Genomic DNA, 16,811 nt, shown 5'->3' with positions numbered 1-16,811 from the left:
ACCGTGGGATACTGCTAAGATCTGTGAGCTGCAGGTATGGCTAATGCCCAGTGACTGAATGAAAGAGGCAGCTCAGGGTCTGGAGCCAAGTGTCCAGGTTGTAGGAAGCCTTTGGCAGGCAAGGAAATGGCCTATTTCAATTTTCTGTCATCACATTTAGCTCTTTGTTCCTGCTCCACACTGAAAGGGTCACTGGTGGAAAGCTGTTCGTGATAAAACCAGATGGGAACACGACTGAGGAGCTGCAGGATTGACACGTAGTATGAGGATTCCTGGTGAACAAGGAAGTAAACCAGCATTCCTCAGTTTTTCTTGTAGCAAGACTGTATCTGGTTTGGTTTGTGCAGGGTGCTCAGTTATCAGTGTGGGTTCTCATGGGGTTTGTTATCCTGGCTGAGAGTTTGAGCTGATTTTTGCCCAAACACAGGGAATTTGCCCTGCATTCCAGATATCTCTGCATCACTGGGGGAAAAGAAAAAGCATCAAATAGTAACGAATGTCTAACTAGTGTGGCCATCTTAATTCCTTTTTTTCTATTTCTCCCTGCTGCACCAGAGAAGATCCCTAAAACTCAGAAGGACTATCAACTGTCACTAAAATTCCTTCTGCTGCGATGCTTGAAAACACTTATTGGAACGAGATGATCAATAAGCAGAGCAGATGAATTCTGAAGTGATTAGAAATGTATTTTGGGCTTTGGGAGGCCGATGTGGGGTGGACTCCACTGTGTCTGTGCCATCTGGTGCACTGCTCTTGGTGCAGTGCCATCACTGCACACAGAGCAGCAACACGAAGCACGAGTGATTCTAAACCGAGTCAGAAGCTGGTTGGGGTTTAGAGAGACAGCTTCCTGCCCAGGCAAATCCCCAGAGGAGATTACACCTCCCTTGATGCAAAACATAGCAGTGGTTTGAAATCTGATGCCTGTTGTTACTGTGAAATTAAACTGGATCTGATCTAGGAGCAATAACTTGCTTCCTCGCAGTTCCTCAAGAGGATCAGTAGCACCATGAGCAGTGGGGTAATTTGCTATACAGCAAAGTCATACACAGCTGTCATCAAGCTGTGCAAAATGAGACAGCTTCTTTCATGGTATGTCTAGGAAACTACACTCTGTGGCCTTCCTGGGCCCAGCTCTGGATTTGCTGTTGTATCCAACAACAAAATAAATATGATGCAGAGCAACTTTTCAAAGGTCACTTCATGGTGGAGTCCAGAAAAAAATTATGTCTGTAAAACAATACTGTTCATAAAGTCCTCAAACGTCTAACTGAAAGTTGCTCCTCAAAGCAAGCAACAAATTTGCTGTTGGACCAGCATCGAGTATTTGGCATTTCAGTTGCATCTAAGCAGGAGCGATGGTGAACAACAGCAACAGCCGAGGGGCAGCTGTGTTGTACACGTGGCTGGGACAATGATCCTGGTACTGGTACTTGCTCATTGCCTGCCCACTTCAACCATTCACCCACCGGGCACCAATCCAGTGTCCGGGGGGCACAGATTCCGTGTCCAGGATTGTTGGCTCTGAAAGAAGAGCAGGACGTGAAGTGGCGAGGAGCGCTGGCGCCCGAAGCCCCTGGCCGCGGCTCCTGCAGCCGTGCGGGCGCTGGCGGGGCCGAGGGCGCTCCCGCGGCAGGCGAGCGGAGGCGATGCACAGCGGAGCGTCCCCCGCTGCCGGGCGGCTTTTTCCAGCGCTCCCCAGCCGTGCCAGTCCCCGCCTCGCTGTTCGCCGCCAGCCCAGCGCCCGGCCGGGATCACCGGGCGGCTCCTCCGAGCGGGAAGCGCACCCCGGGGCGGCTCCACCCGGCGGGCGGCACCGGGGCTGGCCGTGCCGCCAGCCGGCTGCCGGTGGCGGCGGAGAGGCGGGGAGGGGAGCCGGGAGAAGGCGGGATAACTCGGGAGAAGGCGGGATAACGGGGAGAAGGCGGGATAAGGCGGGATAACGCGGGGCGAGCGGGACCGTCCCAGCAGTGCGGCCGGTGGCGGCGCTTTTGCGCGGCTCTCGCGAGACCTCCGCGCTCTGGCGCCGGGGCGGGCGGCGGCTCTCGCGAGAGCTGCGGCGCCGGAGCCAACATGGCGGAAGGTGAGGGGGGGAACCCGGGTGAGGGGCCGGGCGGGGCCGGGGACCGCGGCAGCCGGGGGCCTCCGCCGCTCCCGGGGCGCCGCGGTGTGAGGTTCCCGCCGCTCTCCCGTGCGGGACGGGCTCCGCCCTGCCTGCGGCTGGCGGGGCGGGCGGCCCCCGAGGTGAGCGGGAGATGGCGGGGGCCGCGGGCGGACTCCCCCGGGCGGGGCCGGCCTGGCGCGGGCGGCTTTGCCTCTCAGGAGGGCGCTTGGGGTGGCCGTGGGCGGTGGGAGCCGGCCAGGACATCCCGCCGGCGGTGGGTCAGGCGGGGCCGCAGGGGGCTCCGGCCCGTGTCGTGGGGCTCATCCCGGGGGCTCATCCCGGCGTGCCCTGCCCGGGGCGCCGCGGGCCGCGGCTTTCCCTGGGGCAGGGCGGGCTGCCTGTGCTGCAGCCTCCCGGTCACTTGTGCCGGAGCCCTTTTGTCAGGCTCAGGTGAGCTTTGCAAGGCTCCTGGAGTGCTGCTGTTTTGCTTGAAGAGTGGCAATTGCACCATTCACTTTAATTTAACCTAAAGGGATTTGGGGGAAAAAAAAAAAAAAACAAACCAAAAATAAAACCCGCTTGGATTTTTACAGTTCTACTCGTTTCTGTAAGGCAAGCTTCCTCTTTTTCTTGGAGGAAACGGGGTGTGCAAACAGAGCTAAAATGCTCCAAGTTACAAAGGAAATGAAGTTAGAGTCGTGAAAGCAGAGCCTTCAACTCATGAAGTGCAGCTCCTGGGCAGTGGTGGAATTTTAGGAGCACTTGTAGAATATTGAGTAAGATGGAGCAGATGCTGCTGGACTGGGATGCATCAGCTGAGAGGATGCTGTAGTCAAGCTGGTTTGATAAGTCCTTAGAGGAATGCCTAACTTCTTGTATGCTGAAGTACCACTGCTGCATATTTAGCTGACCAGCCTCTTATGCTGGTTTTAAGCCTTGGTGACCCATTTCTGGAGGGCTTTAGATATCCAAGTTGGCTTCAGGTAGTGAAACTTTCCCTAAAGAGACCCTCAAGGATGTGAGGCTCTGGCTCAGGGTCCTCCTTTGCAGAATTAACCTGCAGCTGATACAAACAAGCCCTGTTTCAGACAATCTGTACTTATCAGAGATTCTGCCCTGCCTTAAGTAATTCTCTGATCTTTTGGCTGAAAAAAAAAGCACATGACCACTGAATGATCCTGTGTGAACAGGAATAACAAGCTGGAGTTGTCACCCTTCTCAGTTCCTTAGGGTGTGTTGGAAGAGGGGCTCATTTTGTCCCTGCAAACACGGTACCTACCTGCAGCCCCACTTTTCTAGTTAAAAGCTACTCTTGAGTCAGCTGAAAAGTGAAAGCCTGTTAAGGAAGGGAACTTGTCAAATCGTGGTTAGTAGCTCAGAAGCCAAGTGCTTTTTCTCATAAGGAAGTGTTGCCTCTTTCTAGAAAAATCCTGCATCAGATTTATTGCAATTGCTGCCTACAGATTGAACATTTTAGTGTGTAATTTCTGGGTTCTGTACTGCTAATTCAGGAGGTTTACATGCAGGCATGGGCAAGAATTGTTGCATTAATGCTTGAGTGTAAAGCAGTAGCTGTAGAGCTTTGGCATGGTAAAGATCAAAGTATGCAGAAGTGAGGAGGAAGAAGAAAGCAGTGCTTGTACATCCTTGGGGAGATAAGGGTCTCAATGTGGAGCAGTGGAGGGGGTAAGGAAATAATTTGGTTTTCTGAAATATTTCACTCAGGTCCACTTTGTAAGGAAACAAAGTTTGTCTGCATGGCTTCTGGGACTGCTTTTGATGGGTGGAATGGGCTGTGTGATGGGTTCCACTAGAGCCTCCCTCTAATTTTTGATATGTGCTATCTGTCTCCTCATTGCCTTTTGCCTCCCCATTTGCATTCACCTATTTGCTCCTGAGTACTTCTGTGCATTCTCCTAATAAGAAAATGACAGTAGCCTTTCCTGAAGTCCTCTTCAAAGCCTTAAATATGGGATATGAACTTCTGCCAGTTCATGAGATACTGATCAGCCTGCCAGAAAGCTGTTAACAAAAACTACTCTTATTTACTTGGACTGTGGCTCAGAAGAAGAGGCATTTTGTGTTTTCCACTGTGCTGAACCTGGGCATCCTCCTCACTGAGGCATTGGGATTGCTGTTTAGCCAGAGGCTTACTGGTATCTGACTAAGCCTGTCCTTTCAGTGTCTTGAGGCAAGAACCATCATTAAGTGTGTGTGTGTGTGCCTGCAGTAATTGTGCCTTTTATTTGTTCAGTCCTTAAGTGAGCAGTTAATAGGGAAAACTGAGCCTTTGCTCTTGTGCTGTAAATGTTGATTAACTGGACCTTGAGAACTCTTTTGGATGTGCGTTTGAAGTGTGCTGTAAGATCACATGCTGTCCTGAAGTCCAGCTACTGCACAGCATGTGTGCAGGTTGTCATGTAGAATAAGAGAATTTTTTTTTTATTTTACAATTCTTTTAATTGATACAGTAAGCAAATACCTGCTCAGTATTCCTGAGTTTGCAGGAAGCATATGGTGTCAGTCTGAAAGCAAGAGTTCTCAAAGCTTTGGTTCTTTGAGGTACTTTCACTGCTAGTAGGGATTGTCTGGGATTGCCCTGAAAGCAGCAGTAATGAGCTGGATTGTTGGTCATGCACAAAGCTGCAGCTACTGCTGGTTGGGGGTTTAAGGTAGTTCTGCATTGTGTCCTAGGGATTTCAGGATAATTTGGAGCTAGTGAAAATGGCAGTATTTATGATGTACAAATTCTTTATTCCCACCTTTGCACTCCCATCCTGCTGGAAGATGCAGGATTCCTGTAGGGTGGTGCCTGCAATGAGCTTCATTAGGCAGGTTCTTATTCCTAGCATTTGAATTTGTACGTCATCTAAAAATCTTACTGGGTAAACAGTGGTGCTGTTCATACACTAATTTTTGGTGCAGATCTCAGTGTCTTTTGCTCTGGGCTCCTGTCAGACTCCTGCTGTAATGGTAGGACTTGCTTTGTGTTCCCCCAACACTATCCTTGTGGAGAAAAGAGGAAGGAGTGGTTGCTCAAGAGACATATCCTTCTAGTTCTGGGAACACCAAAACTGCATTCATCTTCACACAGAAAGACTGACCACAGCAGGATTTCAAACCCTCCTTGAGGCTTGGTGTGCTGCTGATGGCACAATTCTGAAATCAGAGTGTATTTCATTAGAAAAAGAAAGGTATCCCAAAGGAGGTGGTACCTCTGAAATTTTGAAGGATGAAGCTAACAAAAAAGGCTGTTGATGGAAGTACCTGCCAAGCCTGCTTATGTAGTATTAGCTGAAAAATAAAATGGGTTATGTTGCCTTTTGTTTATCCATTACAATACTTGTTAAGAGAGTTATGAAGATTTGCTGCAGGGTCTGTAGAGGACAGACTAAACAAGGTGTTCTGTCTGCAGCAGAGCCACAGACTGATGCTCTGCCCTGGGGACCTGTGCCAGAGCAAGGCCAGGGTCAGCTGCACTGTTGAACTTTTTTACAGGAGCAAGAAGAAAACAATGATCAACAGAGCTCAGTTTCTCATTGTTTGTACTAGTGATGTTTAGTAAATATTTTGGAAAAGTCTTTGAAATATGAATTCCTGGCTAGTAGGGAGTAATCTTGTAGGAACTTTCCCACATAAAATCACTGGTTAGCATCTGAATTTATCCTCCCTGCCCCCTCTTATTTTAGGACTGGTTTGGGATTGCCCTTACTTGAAAAAGCAACTTAACGATAGGGGGAAGATAATGAAGCACTGTGATTAATAGCAAACATACAGTTTTTGCAACTAATCCATAAACACTCATAAGTTGGATTGGTTTTAAATACCTGTACAGATGTTTCCTTCCAGCAGTGAAGTGTAGAGGTTTTTCATAGAGATGGCCTGGGCTGATTTACCCTAACATCTTGTGGAGTGACCAGTAAAGTGTGGTGGAAAAGTGGCTTCTGCAATGGGATGGAAATACCTGTTCAAGGATCAGAGTCCCAGGTGCTGTTGCTTTGCTGATCCTGAACTGAAATTACCAATATGGATTTAACTCCATTTGTGATGCCTTACCAGTGGAGTGCCTCCAGTGGAGGAGTGTGCCAGCAGAAAGCAATTTTGTATACTTGTTACTGACATTTAGCATGTAGATTCTGGGGATAATCTTTTTTCCACTCTGGCCAGTTTTTGGGGAGTTTCTTAGCTGACAGGTTGAGCAGTTCTGAACAGGTCAGTTAAATACTCTGAGGTACTTTAGCAGCTGATCTAATGCTCACTTGTGGTTTAAGTATCAGCTGAAAAGTCAAACAGCATCTTAACTAGGCTGAAAAAAATGGGTAAGAACCAAAGACTTCATCCTCTGCCCCACCATAATTCCCACAGAAATGGACTCCATGGCTTTAGGAACTTTACAGCATACCTGACCAAACAGAATTCAGAACTTTGTAAGTGGCTTTTATCACTGTGTTAGGATTTTTCAATGTATTTATGAAAATACAGAATAGAAGGTTTGAATATTGGGGATGAGATGCTCAGGTATTTGGAAGAGGAGGGACTCTCCTTGGAGTGTTGTAATTAAACAACCTGTGCAGTCTGAGGATGAAGTTACTCTCAGATCCCAAACAGAGGTGTGCACCTCTCAACCTTGTAGTAACACTGTGTGCCTTGCAGAGGAGGTGGCCAAGCTGGAAAAGCACCTGATGCTCCTCCGCCAGGAGTACGTGAAGCTGCAGAAGAAACTTGTTGATACAGAAAGGAGGTGCAACCTTCTGGCTGTCGAGGCCAACCAGGACAATGCCAGTGACACCTTCATCAGTCGGCTTCTGGCCATTGTAGCTGAACTCTACCAGCAGGAGCAGTACAGGTAAGGGGTCCCTCTCTGGGAAAGGGGAATTACAGGAGCCTTTGGTTTTGTTGACTGCACTAGGGCCTGGTCTTAGACAAGGAAAATTCTTTGCTGCCGGGTGTGAATAGAATCCTGAGTTGCAGTTGTAGATGGAAGAGCATGCTAAGGTCGTGGCATACTGAATTCAGTTCTTGAACTGAGAGCTCTAAGCAGAAATTCATCTCAGACAAGTTCAGAGAAAACTAACCACAGTCACTGTCAGCAGCAAAGCTTGCTTTGAAGAGAAGGAGTTTTGAAAGGAACCATACTTAGTTGATGGATTAATTACACAATGTGTCTGCAAAAACTGTTCCTTTCTTGAACAGCTTTGTTCTAAAACATTTTCAGTTCTGTATTCCTGTTGTGTGTGAAAAAGCTGGAATAATTTCACTTGTCTGGTTGTATTAGTCATATATGTGACTTAGTGATACACTGTATTTTTGAATCTCAACACAAAATTATGGTTAATAGTTTCCTTTCCATAGGCACACTAAGGATCCCTTCCATATTCTAGATCCCTGAGCTGATTAAGTTCTGAGACTACTACAATATTTATCAATTTCTTTGCTGTTACTGAAAGCAATGCCAGTATAATAAAGGAGTTTAGTCATGTAAGGGAAAATCTATGTTAGTTAAAATTTCCTTGCACCAGCATCTCTTCATGAGTCTCCCTGAGAAAAGGACCTGTGCCTGCAAGAACTTCCTGTAGCCTGGTGGGTAAAAGATTTGTTAGGTAGTATATGTCAGAAGAGTTGGAGCACATAATTTCTGTTCAGGTTCTTAGCTTTAAAGGCATTGAGTAGTTGTCTCAAAGGGCCTACATACCACAGAATGAGAAAGGTAGCAGGTCCCAGTGCAGGTTTCATTAAGTAACTTCTCTGAGTGTGCTGTAGTTTATAGCAGTGCTTTGATTTGGAAAATGGTCTGGAAAGCACACCTACACAGTCAGAACATTTGCAAGCCATGGGATTTCAAAATGAGCAGGGCAAGTATTTTCTAACTGCAGCGGATAACCTGGTGCAAAGGGTCAGGATGAAATGGGTGTTTTGACAGCTGGTCTCCTGGGAGCTGGGGATTCTGCCTTGCACTCAGACTCCTGTCAAACAGCATTGTTCTCTTGCTGGTCTTGCCTGAAAGCATTGGTGCTCAGCTGACAGTGTTAGTATGGACACTGTGACATAAATATTTAACTTCAAGATTGTTGGCTTTTCCTAACTTCTACAATAATTCCCTTGCTGTTTATTCTGAAATGGTTTAAAAAACCAAACCCAACCAAGCACTTGGAATGTGAATGACTCATTGCATATCTCCCTAGCAGAATATGAATTGTCATTTGACAAAATGTTCTACTTAACCAATTGTGTTTCAGTGTCTCCAACAACTTGAAGCTGAATGTGGATACCCGGCCCTAGATACTGTGGAGGTGCTGAATCTACATATACCTAAGTGCAGGAGAAGTCAGCATAAAAGATGTTTGTGTTTTTTTCTCCTCTCTCCTCTCAGTGATCTGAAGATAAAGGTTGGGGACAAGCACATCCGTGCTCACAAATTTGTCTTGGCAGCGCGCAGCGATACGTGGAGTCTTGCCAACCTTGCCTCAACAGAGGAGCTGGATCTGTCAGGTCAGTCACTGCTGATAATGTGATGCCTCAGTTGTCTTTAGGGTGACTTGTGAAAGGGCCTGTTGAGAGATGGTTACTTAAGTGCCTTTCAGTCTCCTGCTGTCCAGTAAAAATGGTGCTTAATCTGTTGATTATCGAGCTCTCTTTGAAGAGCAGTAGTGAGCTTGTGACCTGGGTGTTAGTGGTAGTTAAATCAATAACCTGCCTTCTTTCTCTTTAACAAACAGGGGTTGAGATTGGTGGCCTGTTTGTCTTTTCTAGAGTCAACTAAACATAATGAAAAACAAATCTATATGGAGGAGCTTGACTTCTTCCTTTTTGAGGAAGGACAGGGCTTTTTGAGGTAGTGTGCATAATTTCTCTGAAGCGTGTCATGGAAATACCTTGCTGCTTGTTAACACAGTGTGTGTGGGAAGTGAATGCAAGTACTGATGTGCTATTGAAATTGTTTGCTTTGGCACTTTGATACCTTTGTAAAACAGGTGAGGAAGAGAAGTTTTCTAACAGACCATCTTCTACATGAGCGTTTTGTTCTATTGTAGCTGTTTCTTGCATGTGCTTACACTGGGCAGTGCTTCTGCAGATTGAACCTCTCAAAAGGCTTTTCTGTACTTAACAGTGTAGGAGAGCCTTATTACAATTAATTTGTGAGCAGTAAAACCAGATATGAAGTTAAGCAGGCTTGCTGACTGGCATGTTGAATATTAAGCATTGGCTTCATGTTCTGCACTTAATCTTATAGTGAATTCTAAGTGCAGACAAACTGGAAAGTAGCAAGTCACAGCAAGCTGGTTTTATGGGACATCACAGGCTTCCTTGCAGCACGATTGGTGGATCTTTCTGCAGCCACAAGAAGACAGATGCCAAGGAGTTTTGAAACCGAGTGCTGTGCTAACAAAAATTATTACTAAAAAGCTCTTATGTTAATTGTAGTGTCATTACAAGTGGCAGTCCAAAGCATTTCTAGCTCCACATCTAAGCTATTCTGAGAATCTCAGATGTAACTGCAGTCTTACACGTTTAACAAAGCAAACACTGCTTAAATACATGCTAGTAAATGATACTTTCCACTGTAAAGTTGCATTATTGATTAAAAAAAAAAATTGATAAATGGCACAAGGATTGGCTTATGAAGTAGCTGGAGCAAGAAACAAGCTGTTCCCTGCAAATTGTTTTCTTAAGGTGTTCTCTTAAGAATTTGCAGGCTAAGATTGCCTGAATTTTATCTTCAGAATGCAGGCAGCATTTGAGATTGAGCGCTTTTAGAGTTCATGTAATCTGTAGAATTTTCTAATCTTTAAAAGAGTAGAAAGAGATGAACACGTTCTCTTATTGAGAGGGAGAAAATGCTCTCTTACCTCTGCCAAGGCAGAGCTGATAGTACATCTCAAGTAGGCTTTCTGATTGCTTTGAGTTTGGCAAAAAATACTTATCTTCCTAAAACCTTGTGATTCCTGAGAGGCAGTCTGCATGCCAAGTACTTCTACTACTCTGCAGATAATCTGGGCCAGTCCTCCATCTAAAGGAGATGTTTTAGGATGGGTATTTCAGGTTCTTTAAGATTTTTAATTCAAAATATTTTTTAAAGAACAAAACAGCTCAAAGGACTAAGGTCAGTTTTTTAAATGAGTGGTATTTCTGTTGTAATTGATCTGATTTTCTGAAGTTATTCTTACCTACATCCTTGTAAGATGGATTGTCATTTTAATTGTGAGTGAGTGACTAAGGTCCTTGGCCACTGGGCTTGTGTAGTGTCCCATGGTGTGATTTTCTGGTTTTCCCACTGTGTAAAAACATCAGTTTGTGATCAGTCTTGTAAAGACCTGAGATCTAACCCAGCTTCTTAAATTGGCTTTTTTGCGCTTCTCCTAGAAATGGCTACCAGCAGTTTGAAGTGTTTTGTAGTTACTACCAAACTGTAACAAGGTGTAAGTACCTTTGTTGGAATGCAGCAGTTCATAACATATGGCTGTTAAATTAAAAAGGGGCTTTTTTCTTGTCAGGTGTGGATGTGCATTAGGCCATATGTGAAGGACCAAGGACTTCATAAGAGCCCCTCAGTATGCAACATTGGTGTAGCAGGTAGATGTTATAGGGCTCCCTGCATTCTGCACAGTGTCACAGTGCAAGAAGGTTTTCCTGCTTGGTGCCAGCACTGTTACTCATTTCAGCTTCTGACCAATTTCACCCATTCAGACATTTTGACCAAAGTACAGTTTCAAAACAAGACTATCTTTTTATGGTAGCTGTGACTTTTAGCAGTCAAAGGAATAGCAACTGCTAGGATAGGTGATTGTTTTTAAGTATTTTATTAATCCTGTTGCTCCCTGTACCAGATGCTGACCCAGAGGTAACCATGGCAATGCTGCGCTGGATCTACACAGATGAACTTGAGCTAAGAGAAGATGATATCTTCTTGACAGAGCTCATGAAATTAGCTAATAAATTTCAGCTCCAGCTGCTTAGGGAAAGGTGAGTCTTAGTAAATAGACTTCAACTCTTAAACCTTGTTTGAATAGAAATAAGATGGTAGCTGCTGGCAATAGGATAAAGTTATGCTTTTTCAAAGTCCTGAGCTTTTAATAAAACAGCATGTCATTCATTTTATCAGGGGAAATGAAGCATTGCACTAGAGTGAAACTGTGGCAGACTTCTCATAGATTTTATGTTTACTTTTCAGTTCTTTTCCCAGCCAAACTAATAACCCTAATCTGGTGTTGAGAGGAGATCAGTAGGATAGCATCAGGTTCAGGAGAGTTGCAAGAAGGGAATTTCTAGAAAATGCTAGGATGAATCAATGGCAATTAGTTTGCAGTATTAAAGTGACACAGGTGAAATTTTTGTAACTTCTCTGCGTCTTGTGCAACCTTTCTTCAGAAACAAGGCTAGTGTGACAGTATGATGCTTTCACAGCCTGAGACTATGGTTGCACTGTGGCACTAGGGGCTAGGTTGTTAATCTTGAACTCTTTAGTGTGTTCTAAACCCTTTAGAGTTGGTGAGAAGCCTGAATGTGCAAATTGAAACCTCGTCAAGTTTTGTACAACTTCAAAGCCTTCAATTTAGTCAAAGTATCCTTTGATAGAATAATCCTTTGCCCAAGGGATGTCTGTAGCAGTACATGACATTCATAAGCTGTGATTTGTGTGCCTTCAATGTGAAGCAACTAAATTGCTGTCAAGTGTTCTGACCAGAGAAGTCGAAATCTGTAAGGCCAAGGCTAAAACTGCTTCAAGCCTTGTACCAGCCTGAAAGCTGCCCTTATGTTGCACTGTGAACTTAGCAGTTGTCTGGTCACAGTAGTCCAGTGACAGGTCCATGTGTAGGATGCCATTCATAATTATAAGATGTTTATGTAGGTATAGAATCACTGAATAATGGAATTGTTTAGGCTGGAGAAGACCACTAAGATAGAGTGGCCAACAGCCAGCACTGCCAAGTCCATCATTGACCATATCCCCAGGTGCCACATGTACACAGCAGGGATGGTGACTCCACCCCTGCCAGCCTGTGCCAGTGCCTGACTACCCTTGCAGTGAAGGCGTTTTTCCTAATATCCAACCTCAACAGCCCCTGCTTGTGATCACTGTAGTACATCTTCCCTACCTCATGGCAGTGAATGAAGTGCAGTTTGTGCCCTTGGGAGAACTGGGGTGGATCTCTGCTTGCAGACTCCTGAAGTGTGGTGTTATCATGGGACCTTGGCTGGGTGGATTCTGATAAAAGTCTGCTCTTAGGGGAGGTGTCTTCTAGGGCTGCTGCTGAAAGTATGTTTGTGCAGTTCAGCCTTCTAGTAAAGCAAGTCCATTCATATTCTGCCAGCATCTATGAAAAAGAGTGTTAGGACTCCGTTACAGCATGGGACAGTAACTAAGCAAAGCTTTTTGATTACTGACCACTGTTTTTCCTGTTTTGACAGATGTGAAAAAGGAGTGATGTCACTCGTTAATGTCAGGAACTGCATCCGTTTCTATCAGACTGCTGAGGAGCTCAGTGCCAGCACGCTCCTCAACTACTGTGCTGAGATCATTGCTAGCCACTGGGTGAGTCCTGGCACGAGGAAGCAAGATGAGAAATGTTTGCACATTCTAGAAACTCAGTGGTAGAATTTTGCTTACCTTACCACACTGTCTAACCTCGGTTAGTTGGTCAGTTGTCTTGAGAATGTCTTGGTGGGGGGAGTCACTTCTGCCTGAAGGCTTGTTCTGTTCTTCACTGTACAAAGTGTCTCAGTTTCCTAAATGTCTCCTAATAAACAAGAGGGTTGTTTATCAAATCTGGGCTTCAAAGTGTTTATAAGTTCATCCATAGTTGGTCTCTGTCTATACAGATCACAAATCCCAGGCCTGCTTTTACTTCTAAAAATAGTTCATGGTAGCCAGGGATATTTATCTTCTTTAATGAAGAGAGAGGCAGCCAGTCTTGCAGCCACCTTGGAAGTTTCACTTGCTCTGATCTCTTATATTGAAGAAAGTTTGATTACCTGAGTAATGAATTAGCCTCTAAAATAAGACTTGTCAGCAGTGGATTTGAGGGGGGCTTTAGGTTATTCTAAATCTAAAATGCATACTCTAGAGGTGGAGGTTTCTTTCCTTGGCTAATTCAAAGGCAGAGGGAAGTGTTTTGATATGTTAATATATAAAAAAATTATTATATGTGAACCTGTGAGTCAGCAGTTTTAACTCCCTTCTTCTTGATTCCTAACTTTTGATGCTTACCTCTACCTGGAAATGGAGTTGCTTCTATTTAGTCAAATGGGCACTAACTCAGACCTAGGATCTTTTTATTCCTAAGCTTTTGTTTACTTTTATTCATAATTTTGTTAGTCAGTCTTCAACAGTTGTAGGACTTTTTGTCAGACTTAAGAAATACACCATAGTAGCATTAAAATGCTACTTTTCCATGTCTGTAGACAAAAAGAAATAAAAATTTCACTAACTTATCTTGAAACTAAAATGCAAGATTTAAAACTTCCTGATTGTTTCTTCCTAATCTTAAAAGACTATCTGGAATTGTTCTTGCCAAAATGTTATCAAAATTGAACTTTTTTTGTGAGCTTCAGAATGACATTGTGCAATGCCTTGTCCATGAATAAAACAGGAGTGTTGCTTACCCTTCTCTTTTGCTCCTAGGATGACTTGCGTAAAGAAGACTTCAGCAGCATGAGTGCTCAGCTGTTGTATAAAATGTTCAAGTCAAAGACAGAATATCCTTTGCATAAGGCCATTAAAGTTGAGAGAGAAGATGTAGTCTTTTTGTATCTTATTGAAATGGATTCTCAGGTATAGTGAGACTGACTTGATCTATCTTCTAGAATTTGGTATTTCAAGTAACTGGTTCCCAAGTACCAGTCTGACCCTTGTTAGTGATTTTTGTCACTAATTCTTATTTGCATGTTTAGCATTGCCACAGCTACTTCTGTGTCTGTAATGGAGATCTACCTAGCAGTAGCTACATGAGGACATAATTTAGAAGTGATTCATAATGCTTAAAACACCTTGCATGCAACAGAATATATCCAATAAAATCCATTACCTGATATTGCTATGCCCATTTAAAGCTGAGTGGTTGTAATAGACAATTTTGCTGCTTCATAGCAGTTTAGTAAGAATAATTTCCTTGAACAACTTTTCTGTTGAAAGCTGAAGTAACAGGTGTATATTCTGCTTGGATGAAAACTCCAAACAAGTAGCAAATAATCACCCCAGCAAAGGGCAGGGAATAATTATTCAAATACTTTTAATGCCAGTTGGTTGTGTTTGTGTTGCAGCTTCCTGGGAAGCTCAATGAATTGGATCACAATGGAGATCTTGCTCTGGATCTGGCCCTGGCCCAAAGGTTGGAGAGTATTGCAACTACACTGGTCAACTACAAGGCTGATGTGGACAGGGCAGACAAGAGAGGCTGGAGTCTGCTCCATAAAGCCATCCAGAGAGGTAAGGAGGTGGGATATGAAGCTTTGGTAACTTCCAGTTATTCCCAGTCTGGAATATATATTTCATATTTCGAAGTCTATTCCTGTGTCATGTTGTAGTTGACATTGCAGTTAGAAAATTGTAGTGAAGTATGAACTTTGTCCTGTTTACAAACAGACTAATATTTGAGATCTGAGAACCAGTCTGCTGGCTGGGGACATTTATGCTGTGTGATATCCAGGTGCAATCTAGTATAACATTGCCTGTTAAAAGAAGAAATACAAGAAATACAGGAGACACTGGGAATATTCTAATTTGACAGTGTTCTTTCTGACAAATAGTTGAATTGAGCACCACAACATAAGGGTCACAAAGATGAAGTCTTTTCCTAGACTTGGGTTGAATGCAGCATATGCTTCCTTGAGATATGGTTAATAGTCCTTACTACTGCACAGCAGTTTCAGAAGAGGAAAATCTGACTGAAGGAGCAAGTGGAGGTGCCTCTGTCCAGCCCAAATATTTTCAAAGCTCCAGTGCAGTTATCAAAGTGGAGTCTGAGTACAACTACATGATTATATTGAGCTGTTCTCCACCTTAGAGTGGAAAAGGCATCTTATGAGAACTAGAGCACAGCAGGTTCTGGTTGCCATGGCCACAGTACTCTGAAGGGTTTGGATCAGCAGCATCTTGGCCTGTGGTCAAAGTGTGGTAAAAATCTGCAGCAAACACCTTGTGCTGCTTGTTATTTCTGCAATGTCTTTGGCAGCTCTGTTCCAGAAAGTTTATTTCTAGCACCAAACTGTCTCGGACTCCAGAAGTAAAGGAAGAAGTTGGGAGCTATATTTTAAGCTCACAAAATTTGAATTAATCTCTTACATGTCTGAACAGGGTAATCCCTGGCATCTGATCCAGTGAGTGAGACTGAGCTGCAGGAGTAGGAGGCATTGTAGGCATAGGTCAGTGTGTGATGGCTGCAGCCCTGTAAAACTGAATTTCCAGCAGGCTGCTCTTCATTCTTGACACTGGCATTTGTCTCTAGTTCTGATGTCTGCTTTCAGTTTGAGCTAGAGCTCTGAGAATGAACACTTGCTTTTCAGTAACCACAGCTTCAGTGAATTAATCACAGTTAACAATCACATGTTCTGGAAATGGAGCTAAAGCAAATTGTCTGCGCTTGCCACATGATTCTTACTACTTATGATCACTGAAAAGTTGTGGGAATGTCTGATATGGAAATCAGAAAATGGGACTTTTGTTTTTGTTGGCAGAGATAATCCAGCAATATAGATTGAAACACTGTTCTTTGTTCTCCAGTCTTGCATTCAGGCCAAGCAAAATGTGAATATGTCTCTGCAAAGTAGCCTTTGAAGCAAGGGGAGCTAGTATTTTCCTGAAGTTATTCTTTGCATTGGTGTTTCAAATTCAAGGTTTCATGTGTTGAAGTGGGTCTAATCAAGGAGTTTTTGGGAATGCTGTGCGTGGTGGGTCTGCACTGCTAAAGCCCTTACCCTGTATATATATGAGGGGCTGAATTTCCAAGAGCAAAGGCAGTGTTATTACTTGTTTATGTAGTAAGACTCAACAGACTGACTTGAATTGGAAACTTTTGACTAGTGCCTTGGAATAGTATCTTTTGTTCAAAAAATATTTGTGTGTTTAGTAGCACAGTTTGCCCAATGTTTTATTAAAGCAACAATGGATGTATCTTGATAGAGGAGCAAGCAAAGTCAGTATCTCCATAACAGTAAGCTGGTGTGAGAACTTGAGTCACAGGTAACCTGTGGGCAAATCACTTTTTCCAGGGGCTTGTTGTGAAATATTTTAATCCTGACCTTGCCTTGAAGCATTGTTGAAGTTGCCTGTTGCTGAGGCATTGTAGGAGCAGATACTTGTGTTGGAATGAATGTATGGTATGGAGTGAAGTCATGTGTGCCTGTTGCCTGGAGTATAAAATATATAGGTTCCATGTATTCATTAATAGCCTTGTTTTGTTTCACAAAAGGAGATAAATTTGCTGCAAACTTTCTCATTAAAAATGGTGCCCGTGTGAATGCTGCTACACTGGGAGACCAGGAGACTCCTCTGCACCTTGTGGCATCCTACAGCCCCAAGAAGCACTCACCAGATGTCATGGCAGAGATGGCACAGATTGCACAGTCCCTCCTGCAGGCAGGAGCCAATCCAAACATGCAAGACAACAAAGGCAGGTAAATACTGAGGGAAGTGAAGTGCTGCCAGTGTAACAGACAATGCTGTGGTGATCAGATACAACCTCCTAAAAACCTGTTCAGGTCTTTCAGCAAA

The 16,811-nt window shown here is 44.0% G+C and overlaps 1 protein-coding gene across 2 annotated transcripts in view; it reads left to right on the top strand.

Annotated features, from left to right (window-relative positions):
* Positions 1-1,960: 1,960 nt before the first annotated feature.
* ANKFY1 (ankyrin repeat and FYVE domain containing 1) overlaps positions 1,961-16,811 on the top strand; it is a 31,566-nt gene continuing 16,715 nt past the window's right edge. The window contains exons 1-8 of one of the 2 annotated variants that reach the window (XM_041399555.1): positions 1,961-2,083; positions 6,758-6,950; positions 8,475-8,593; positions 10,930-11,065; positions 12,512-12,635; positions 13,725-13,874; positions 14,363-14,528; positions 16,510-16,714. In XM_041399555.1, the coding sequence (XP_041255489.1) occupies positions 2,074-2,083; positions 6,758-6,950; positions 8,475-8,593; positions 10,930-11,065; positions 12,512-12,635; positions 13,725-13,874; positions 14,363-14,528; positions 16,510-16,714 (1,103 nt within the window). In that variant the 5' untranslated portion in view covers positions 1,961-2,073. Of the gene's footprint in view, positions 2,084-6,757; positions 6,951-8,474; positions 8,594-8,854; positions 8,937-10,929; positions 11,066-12,511; positions 12,636-13,724; positions 13,875-14,362; positions 14,529-16,509; positions 16,715-16,811 lie in introns of those variants that run through there. The other variant, XM_041399556.1, reaches the window with a different exon arrangement.

Source organism: Onychostruthus taczanowskii, unplaced genomic scaffold (genome assembly GCF_017590055.1).
Source record: "Onychostruthus taczanowskii isolate IOZ18803 unplaced genomic scaffold, ASM1759005v1 scaffold165, whole genome shotgun sequence".
NCBI lineage: Eukaryota > Metazoa > Chordata > Aves > Passeriformes > Passeridae > Onychostruthus > Onychostruthus taczanowskii.
Note: the sequence above shows the minus strand (reverse complement) of the source record. Positions and strands in the feature narration are given on the sequence as shown.